At 36.6% G+C, this 10,203-nt stretch overlaps 2 protein-coding genes across 2 annotated transcripts; one reads left to right on the top strand and one right to left on the bottom strand.

Moving 5' to 3' along the window:
* Positions 1–1,645: 1,645 nt before the first annotated feature.
* Positions 1,646–6,063, bottom strand: LOC108819149 (uncharacterized). The gene is made up of 15 exons (XM_057001276.1): positions 5,714–6,063; positions 5,549–5,638; positions 5,399–5,460; positions 5,231–5,331; positions 5,066–5,155; positions 4,864–4,986; positions 4,545–4,622; positions 4,357–4,442; positions 4,202–4,250; positions 3,981–4,037; positions 3,776–3,906; positions 3,611–3,694; positions 3,473–3,539; positions 3,094–3,364; positions 1,646–1,868 (listed from the first exon to the last, which is right to left on the bottom strand). Exons 1-15 carry the CDS (start codon positions 5,956–5,958, stop codon positions 1,795–1,797), a joined length of 1,608 nt encoding a protein of 535 aa, XP_056857256.1. The 5' UTR covers positions 5,959–6,063; the 3' UTR covers positions 1,646–1,794.
* A 602-nt stretch (positions 6,064–6,665) lies between these two features.
* Positions 6,666–8,121, top strand: LOC108820185 (uncharacterized). The gene is made up of 4 exons (XM_057001275.1): positions 6,666–6,803; positions 6,917–7,411; positions 7,458–7,734; positions 7,805–8,121. The coding sequence occupies exons 1-4, from the start codon at positions 6,666–6,668 to the stop codon at positions 8,119–8,121; spliced, it is 1,227 nt and encodes a 408-aa protein (XP_056857255.1).
* The last annotated feature ends 2,082 nt before the right edge of the window (positions 8,122–10,203 follow it).

Genomic DNA, 10,203 nt, shown 5'->3' with positions numbered 1-10,203 from the left:
TTTAATTTTTAGAGAATTGTTTTATATTCAAAATCAATACCAAATAAAAATAAATAGGTTAGTACATACCTTGAAACCCGGTCTCTTCATATTTTTATTTTCAAATCGTGTAAAACGAAACGACGTTGTTTTACTTAACGCCAACAGTTAACGTTGGGTTAACGCTGTCTTAACTCTCGTTTAACGGTGTGCTAATCTGGTCAGTCAATCGTAAGTTTCTAAATAATTTAAACAAGTCAACAAAATTTTAGGTTTTTATTGGCCAGACAAGTATACATGATTCTTTTGGCAATTCCAGAAAAATTCAGAGTTTTTTTGGCCGAATTCCAAATTGGTATTACTAAAGTTTTCAAAAATTGCTACAATTTTTAAAAAATTTCTAATCATAAAATTATTAGTTTCTTATATATCTACAAATTTTATAAATATGGTTTAGTTTATATTTTTGTTAATTATACAATTTTATATCATTTTATTAGTTTTATACAAATTAATTTAATATAAATATTAGAAAATACTATCTAAGATTATAATTTAAATATATACATATATATTCTTCAATATATTTTTAAATAAACAAAATCATTATATCTTAATTTAATATCTAAATAAATAAAATATATATTTAAATATTGGTAAAAATAATAAAATTTATAATCTTTTAACCTAGTTATGAATAATTTTGGAATATTTGGTTTTCATATTTGAAAAAATTGAGTGAGAACATTTTGGACATCATGCCAATTAACACAACTAGGACCTATGAAATTGTCACTGACTTTTCCCCGCATATATCTCTAAAAATAGATATAGCTTGTTCCTCCACTAGATACCCGTCCTGCTGCTCTAGTTTGTTCCTTGTTTTATCAATAGAACCCAGCAGGAAATCAAAGAAGTGAAGACCCCACCCCACATGTACCTTCGAAGATTCTCAAAATTCATTGCTAACTTGATGTAGAGATGTGGGATATTCAACTTCAGGTCCCTCCACATCACCACACCTATTACATAGATAAAATCAGCATCAGCCAATGAACTCTAATCTAACTGTTAATTAAGTGTTTGAATTATGATTTGATTTATTAACTGGTATGAGAAAAAAAAACCATAAATTTATTTTTATTTCTTGCGATCCACGGCAGGCTTGCAAACTGGATTTGCAAATGGACCGAAAATAAGGGTTCATATTCGTGTGGATGTTCAAAGACATCGTGAAGTAGTTCTTTCTACCAAGGTTGGAACTCGCAACCTTGATGTAGAAAACGATCTGTCCTTACCATTAGATCACAATATTACTAATATCACGGACAACGTGAAGCACCATTAACTTAATAAAATATGACTTTGTTTGGACAAGAAAATATACTCCTGTTATAAATTTTTTTTTAAAAATTAATTTATTATTTTAATATGTTTTAAAAAACCCTACAATTTATAAAATTTTAAATATATATTTATATATATTAAGATAATCGTAACCATAAATATAACAAAAATAAAAAATATTTATATAATTTAAATTTAACATGATTTAAAATTAAAAATTGACAAGCCAAAGAAATTAATAAATATATATTTATGATAAATTATAAGGAGTCTAATAAATATATATTTATGATATAATTATAAGGAGTCTTCTTCTACACAGATTTTCCAAGCCCTCCTTTTCCTCTGGGTACATATGCAAGAAAATGAGGGTGCAGGATATTGTTACTAGCATATCAATAACTAACAATTACGAGACATAGAAAGAATCTATGAATGAAACAATTTGAGTGGAGAAAAGAAATAACTTCAGAAGTTGGACGTTGTAGGTTTTTGCTTCTTACGGAAGAGGTAGTTTATGAGCATCCCAACTAAGGGGAAACCTGTTACAACGGAGCCAACTTTTCCAGTGCCCCTATCTGTGATGACGCAATCTTCTATGTGCCTCTCAAATCTCCTATACCCTTTTTGTTTTAATGAAACATAGAAACCCGATTTTGCCCTTTTCGATTTTCAAATTTCTTTTTTTTTAATTAAGAAAATTCAAATTTCAAATTTTCAAATTTTCAAATTTTCAATTTTTTTGCGATTTTAAATTTCAAATTTCAAATACTATATTATATGGTATAATTTTATTTAGTTGTACTGAGTTATTTCGTACGGGGTAGTACTGATGTTTAGTTCTACTGAATATTACTGAATGCAGTTATACCAAGTTATACTGGGTAATACTGATGTTTAGTTCTACTGAATATTACTAAGTGCAGTTATACCAAATTCTACTAAGTATTACTAAGTGCAGTTCTACTGAGTATTACTAAGTAAGTTCTACTGAGTATTATTAAGTGTAGTTATACTAAGTTCTAGATAGTTATACAGGTAATACCGAGTAATATTGAATACTACTAAGTACCACGATGAGTTAGTTATACTAAGTTCTCCTATGTTCTACCGGTTATACTACGTATTACTATGTAATACCAAATTGTACTAAATCTGGATCTGAAAATGAAATGAATAAAAACACTAAATATACTTAGCAAAGGAGAATGAGAACAATAAGAATCATAAATCAGAACAATAAGAATGCATAAAAACAGATAAAATCCAGAATTCGATTTAATAACTCGGAATCCCTAGATCCAGAACAACAATAGGAATCTTAAATCAAAAATACAGAATAAGAAGAATCGTAAATTGAAACCCAGATTTTCAATCTTTTTTCTCTAATTTCGTGACCTTCTTCATCATTTTTGCCGGTTGAGCCGCCATGGATACAAGCTCCGTCGATGTTACATCAGACTGAGGCACCGTGAATGCGATTCATCTTTTGACATTCAGATCTATGAAAAAGAAGACAAAAAAGAAAGAAAAGAGAGAAGAGAAAAATCGCAGAGAAGAGAGAGAGGAGAAGGAAGAAAAGAAGAGAGAAAGAAAATAAGAAACAAAGTGTCGGCAACTTCTGTTTTTAGATTAGGTTAAATGAGTCCAGGGTAAATTGGTAAACATCTAATTTTTGGTATTAAAAATAAATCGATTAATAAAAGAAAATAGAGTGTGTCCTTGGGAGATTGGATTATGAGATATGAGGGTATCATAGGAATTGCCTCGTTACAACGCCTATGTAACCAATCAACCATACGGATCCTTTTGTCTGCCGGCACAGCTTGTTAAAGCTTCTTGTTACAGTGTCCTTATGCTGCGGTCCGGTCTGGTTCAATAGTTGCGTTGCTTCTTCTGATGATGACGCAGTGGAATTGGTGTTTTGTTCGTACTTGACTGCTGCCACCAACCCGTCTTCTCCAGTATTTAGGTACGGGCCTTGGTTTATCGAAGGCTCCTCTTGCTTCCCTGATTCTGAGCTTCTACTCTCTTGAACCTGCACAAAATTTAATTGGTGACTTTCTGTTTGATAATCTTAAGAAATAAAGAATAGACTGGACGGTTGTGTAATCTAGAATTGCTATTCCAACAGAGAGAAACTTACTTTCTGTACATGCATATGACGACTGCAGCTAAGGGCGCCAAGAAACTCATTGGTGGCCCTAACCCACCTATAAAAAAACACAAGAAGCATTAACCTGTTCTTACAATTTGTAAGAATGAATCTCAGAGAGATACCGACCACAAGCTAGATGCAGTTAGTCCTTCGAAGAACGCTAGATGTCCCCCGTGATTTGTTGTCGCCAAGACAATGTTTTTGTTTGCCCTTTTCCAAAGTAACTTCATGTCAATACTGTATCTGTAATAGGATTGAAGATTTCAAGAGATACACAAACTATTATTTTACCGGCATTCCTCCCAAGGAATAGCTTCCTTTGTACATAACGGATCATCTAGAGCACTGATACATAGTAGTGGCACCGCCACGTTTCCTACGTATTGGGTACTGCTAGATTTTCGGTAATACGTATCCACAGTCTGCGTTAAGGTGCACTTAATATTATGAAGAACATCAATACTGGAGAAAAACTAACATCATAAGTTAAAATAACCTCAAATTTCCCAACATGACAGGTAGCATGATTGTCAAAATCTCGGATGGAACGTGACTGATGAAGCAATGAAGTTGCGAAACAAACAACAGACAATGTTAGACGCGAAAGAAAATGCAAGTTTCAGTTACATATATTCTGAAAAACGCTGCTTCTTTGGGTGCATATCTACCAAGAAGAAGACTCTGTATAGTTTATGGATCTATGGTTGCACTACTAACCTTTTTTATGCCTTCCCAATTAGCAAGCCGTGAATACTGAGGTTCATGCCTGCAAATGAAACTAGAGTTATAACTGAAATCTTGATATTTATCTGAAATTTCTTCCCTCAACCCATATTACAAACTTAAAAAGTTGACAAAATAGGTGGACATACAATTTTGCATAACCTTGAAGTCCGATGGTGAGAGCTCTGTCGTACAACTTTTGTTTGAATGTCCGGCAGATAAACCTGTCACCAATCTTATTGGATGGAGGCAAAGGAAAAGGAAAAGGAAGCACAATGTGCTATTAGAGACAAGTGAAGACCCACGGCGATGTTGAAATCAATATAAAATATCTCACCAAGAGGTCCCATGGAGAACAAATAGCTACAGCGCCCCTAAGAGGAGTCTTCTCACCCTCTTCCCCAAGGTATTTAACCTGGAACATTCAGGTTTATTAGATGAACCTTGTCGTACATACCATTGTATTCAAAAACCTAAAATAAGGCAAGCTACTCTTTTAGGTTCATTAACTTCTCTGTTTGAATGTAGCCTAGGTTGCCGCCAACTCAACAATATAAAAGACAGGAAAAATCATAGCACTTTCGACGTAACTCAAAACGAAGAATAGTACTAGAAACATACATAGGAAACTAAAATTTGTATTCCAGATTGAGTACCAGAATATTAGCACCAATGCTAGTTCCAATAGCAAAGAGAGGAGCCAATGGGTACTCCTGTTGAAGATAACGAATAACTACCCGTATATCCTCTGTCCATCCAGCATTGTAGAAGCGATCTGACTGCAAGCATTCACAATATATTAAAAAAAAGAACATGTATACATTTGAAACAAAAAAAAACACAAGCTAGAGAACTCACAGTAACAGAAACACCACCGAGTCCTCTGTGATTGCTAATAACAACATTCCAACCTGATTTTGCAGTGTTGTAGGCAAGATGCTTTAGGTACTGCAGGATCATCAATGCAAGTCATATTATAACTTAATTTGTATAAAGCACAGTCCTAGAGAAAAAAAGACTTACGGCAGAAGAAGAATCACTAGTTAACCCTGGAACCACGACAGCGATAGGAGTTGTGTCTTGTTTTGTGATCTCTTTCTGATTGTGAAGGTCCCCATCAAGAACTGCATGAATCAAAACAAAGATGGTATAACAAAATTTTAACGTTTTCAGTCACTAAAATTGTACTACCATGAGAGTTGGTGAGCCAGTCCAATGCAATTGTTCCACCATCAGAAGCGCGAAAGAGCTGCCTGATACAGGGAGGAGGACAAAGAGACCTTCCAATAAGCTATCCAAAACGCTTAAGGATAAGCTAAAAAGATGGGAATCAGTAAGTACCTTGTGTAGGTGAAAACAGGAGGCAATCCGTTGAAGTTAAGGAAACAAGTCTGAAGATGAGGACTCGCTAACCACGGAGTCGCCACATATCTTTAAAGAAAAGCTCAAATTAATATTCTGACATCGAATATCCCAAATTAAAAATAAAAAAAGATCGAATATCACCGGCCGTGAAGAATGCGGCAGCGAGAGACAAGACCGTGGTAAAGAGGAGAATCTGGATGGAAGATGAGATTGACGCGGGGGCATTTGAAATAGTGAAGAAACGTATCACCAATGAAGTGAAACTCGAGGAAATTGTAGAAGAAGACGGTCCAGAGAGTGAAGAGAGCGTAGAGGTAGTGACGAATTGGGATGAGCGCGAGAGCTCTGAAGAGAAGATCGTATGGATATAGAATCGGATCGTCCATTGCTCTGCCTCAGATGGGGCGCGACAGGAACTACAGAGCGATCGTTTTCTTATTCATGGTGGGTGGTTAGGCGAACGACATAACTGCCGAAATTTTATTTTATTCATAATTTGAATTTTCTTTTTTAATTGCCGACGCTTTTGTTCATACTGTAATAAGACTCATAACTTCAGGTCACAATTTAGGTTTTATTAATTTGGTTCAAAATATATTTTATTTTTCCAGATTTGCTATGGTTCAGTTTCTTTCAGGTTACATCCGCTCTCAAAGTATCCAAAATTATCTAATGTTTTGGAAAAACTATTCAAATATTTAAAAAATATAATTATCGAATTAACTCTTACCAAAACTATATAAAACATTTGAACTTCTCAAAAACATTTGAACTTCTCAAACACAGAAACACTAAGTTCAATTAAGTATTCAATATCTAAAATACCTAAACCTTTAAACTCCATTCAATTATGGGTTTGGATTTAGATTTAATTTCCTTGCTTACCACTTTCAACTAATAAAACAATAAGCTAAAGATCATACAAAGTAACAAAACCATAAATGAGCATTCATTTGGTAGAATAATTCTTTTATTATTTATTGAATGTACATAAATACAACTACAATAACGGAATCGAAAACGCACCGTTTTGATATTCTCTCTGAAAGGCGATTTTTCGGCAATAAAGTTGATCGATCAGGTTCTCGTTCCAATGGCTTCAGAGGAGCCGCCGGATCTCGGAAAATCTCCGATGAGGGTTGATAGAGTTCAGGAAGAGGTTAGCGAAGAGGTGGTTAGCGATGCGATGGTTAGCGATGCGATGGTGGGTATTGTTCGGGATTTGGGGAAGGTTAGTGATGCGATGGTGGATATCGATCGGGATTTGGGGAAGGTTCAGGTGCCTCAGATTGAATCGAAGAGAGGGAAACATGTCTCTGGTCAAAAATAGCTGAGAAAAAGAAGGTTTTGAAGAAGTATGAAGTGGATATTTCGAATCAAGATGGTATACACACGGTTAAGATTCCGGATGAGATCATCAAGAACTCGACTCCGCTTTGGGAGGATTTTGTGGTGGGGAAGTTTCTCGATTTGGCTCCTCATGTAGCTAAAGTCCATATGGTACTAAACAATATCTGGAAGTATGGTGATTCTACTACAAAGGTTGAGGTGTATGAGGTGAATCCAACCACGATGCGCTTCAAAGTTTCGAGTCAGAGGGCGAGAGAAAAGATCTTTCGTTGTGGTATGTGGAACATTGCGGGAGTCCCTATGATTGTTTCAAAATGGTCCCCGAGCTCTGAGGAAGAGAAACAGGAGGAGGAAGCAATACCAATGTGGGTTCATGTGGAGAAAGTTTCTCTCCATATGTATTCATGGGAAGGATTAAATTTTATCACAAGTACTGTGGGTGTTCCGGTGAAGCTCCATCCAGAGACCATAGCTTGTACCAACCTGGAGGTAGCAAAAGTTTTTGTGAATGTGGATGTTTTCAAAGGCTTTACAGAAGCATATAACATTCACAAAAGAAGGGAAAAGTTTTACTACTGCCTACTATTACCCTTGGTTACCAGCAAGATGCAAGTTTTGCGAGAAATGGGGACACAGTGAATCTGTTTGTGCAGCTAAGGGGAAGGAAAGGAAGCGGAAGGAAGGTACTGGATCACCATTACCTAATGGAAACTCTATGAGGAAGGAAACTGTAAGGAAAGAATCAGGAGGAGGAAGTTCTGAGGGTAGTGAACAGAGAGTTAAGAGGCAGGAAGATGAAGCCTACTATTGTGGTAACAGAGTCAAAAGAGGATGAAGTGGGATTGGGAAATCAGAGGGATGATTGGTCACTGGTATCTCCAGGAAAGTCAGGAAGATTGGTTACATCTGCTTCGCGAATTGAGGAGGTTGTGATACCAGCATCAAAATACTCGGTGTTAAGTGTGGATGTTGAAGAAGAAGAAGGGGAAATTGTTGCTATAGGAACATCTTCTATAGTAAAGGAAGCAAGTGAAAATTTGGAGGAGCTCGAAGTATCAGAAAGTGAGTTGCAAGATGATGATAATGTGATGCAACAGGTTAGAGAAGAGGTTAAAGTGGGGAAGAGAAGAGGTCGAAAGCCTAGAGATCCGGATGAAAATCTAGGGAAAGGCACTAGGGCTCTTCGACGTAAGCATTAATCATGACAAGCTTCTTCTGGAATGTTCGTGGTTTCAACAAATATTTAAAACATTCAGAAGTAAAAGATTGGGTGAGAAGAAACAATATGAATTTTGGGTGCATTTTGGAGACAAGAGCGAAAGAAAGTAAGGCAGAGGGTATTCTAAACAAGGTTTTTGATGGGTGGTCTCATATGACGAACTATGAGTACAGTAGAGGGGGAAGAATTTGGTTGGTTTGGCGTGATGAAGTTAGACTGACTCCAGTCTGCAAATCGGATCAGTTTATAACAGTTTCAGTGGGTTTGGTGGATCATGAAGAATTTTTCTTCACAAGTGTTTATGCAAGCAACATGGTGGAGGAGAGTAAGAGGCTTTGGGAAGATATATGCCATCACAAAGACTCTGGTTTATTTCAAAATAAGGCGTGGATTGTGGTGGGTGATTTTAATGAAATTCTAGATGTTGAAGAAAGTTCGGGGTTTGAAAATCTGAGTAGCTTGCCAAGTGGTATGAGGGATTTCCAAAGTATGGTTTTGCATTGTAATTTCTCAGATATGGGGTTTCAAGGGCCTACCTTTACCTGGTGCAACAAGCGTGTGGATGGGGTGATTTGCAAGAAGCTGGATCGTGTTTTGATGAATGAAGAGGCGTTGCAAAGATTTCCGAATGCTTATTCAGTTTTTGAAGGAGGTGGTAGTTCTGACCATGTGAGATGTAAAGTTCAGATCTTCCCTCCCTTGGAGAAAATAAAAAAAGCCTTTTAAGTATGTGAATGCAATGGCGAGTTTGGAAGGTTTTATTCCAATGGTAAAGGAGTTCTGGGATTCAACGCAAAGACTTTATCATTCTACTTCTGCCATGTTCAGGTTTTCGAAGAAGTTGAAGAATCTAAAGCCTCTGATTAGAGAACTTGGTAGAATAAAGCTTGGAAATCTGACAAAGCGAGCAAAAGAAGCTCATGATATCTTATGTTTGAAGCAAAAGTGTACATTGACTAGTCCGAGTTCTGATAATGTTCGTATGAAGGCTGAGGCATATGAGAAGTGGATTCATATTGCTGGTTTGGAGGAGGACTTTCTCAAGCAAAGGTCGAAACTGCATTGGCTTGATGTGGGAGATCAGAACAACAAAACTTATCATAATGCTATCAAGTCTCGACAAGCTCAGAACACAATTAGAGAGATCCGGTGTCCAAATGGGAATAAAGTTACAAAGCAATCAGACATCAAAGAGGAGGCAGTGAGATTCTTTTCTGATTTTTTAAATCAAACTCCTGATACGTTTACTGGTTCTACGGTGGAAGAGTTGCAGAGTCTATTTGATTGCAGATGTTCTGAAGAAGACTGTAGGAATCTGGTTGCTGAGGTAACAGCTGAAGAAATTCAAAAAGTTCTTTTTGGTATGCCTTCAAATAAATCGCCAGGTCCAGATGGGTTCCCTTGTGAGTTTTTTAAGTCAACTTGGTCAGTTCTTGGAAGTGATTTCATTGTAGCAGGGCAGTATGTTTTAAAATTTAGCTTTCTTCCGAAGGGTGTAAATTCAACAATCTTAGCACTGGTTCCAAAGAAAACAGACTCGCTGGAGATGCGTGATTTTCGGCCTATCGCTTGCTGTAACGTCCTCTACAAAGTGGTTTCGAAGATTCTGGCAAACAGACTAAAGGTGTTGCTTCCGAGGATTATTACAGAGAATCAAACAGCTTTTGTCAAAGGCAAACTTTTGATGGAGAATGTTTTGCTTGCTTCTGAGCTAGTAAAGGATTATCACAAAGATTCCATTTCCCCAAGATGTGTTATGAAGATTGACATCTCGAAGGCTTTTGACTCAGTTCAGTGGGGATTTGTGCTTCAGAGTTTAGAGGCATTGGGTATTCCGGCTAGATTCATTCACTGGATCAAGCTCTGCATCTCTACTCCTTCGTTTTCAGTACAAGTGAATGGTGAGCTTGCTGGGTATTTTCAGAGTGTGAGGGGTTTGAGGCAAGGGTGCTCTCTTTCACCTTATTTGTTTGTCTTGTGTATGAATATTCTCTCTCACAAGTTAGACAAAGCGGTTCGAGAGAATAAATTCAGGTTTCATCCTCGTTGCAAGCTGCTCTCT

The sequence above is a fragment of the Raphanus sativus genome, unplaced genomic scaffold (genome assembly GCF_000801105.2).
Source record: "Raphanus sativus cultivar WK10039 unplaced genomic scaffold, ASM80110v3 Scaffold3453, whole genome shotgun sequence".
NCBI lineage: Eukaryota > Viridiplantae > Streptophyta > Magnoliopsida > Brassicales > Brassicaceae > Raphanus > Raphanus sativus.
This window is presented reverse-complemented; position numbering and strand designations above follow the sequence as displayed.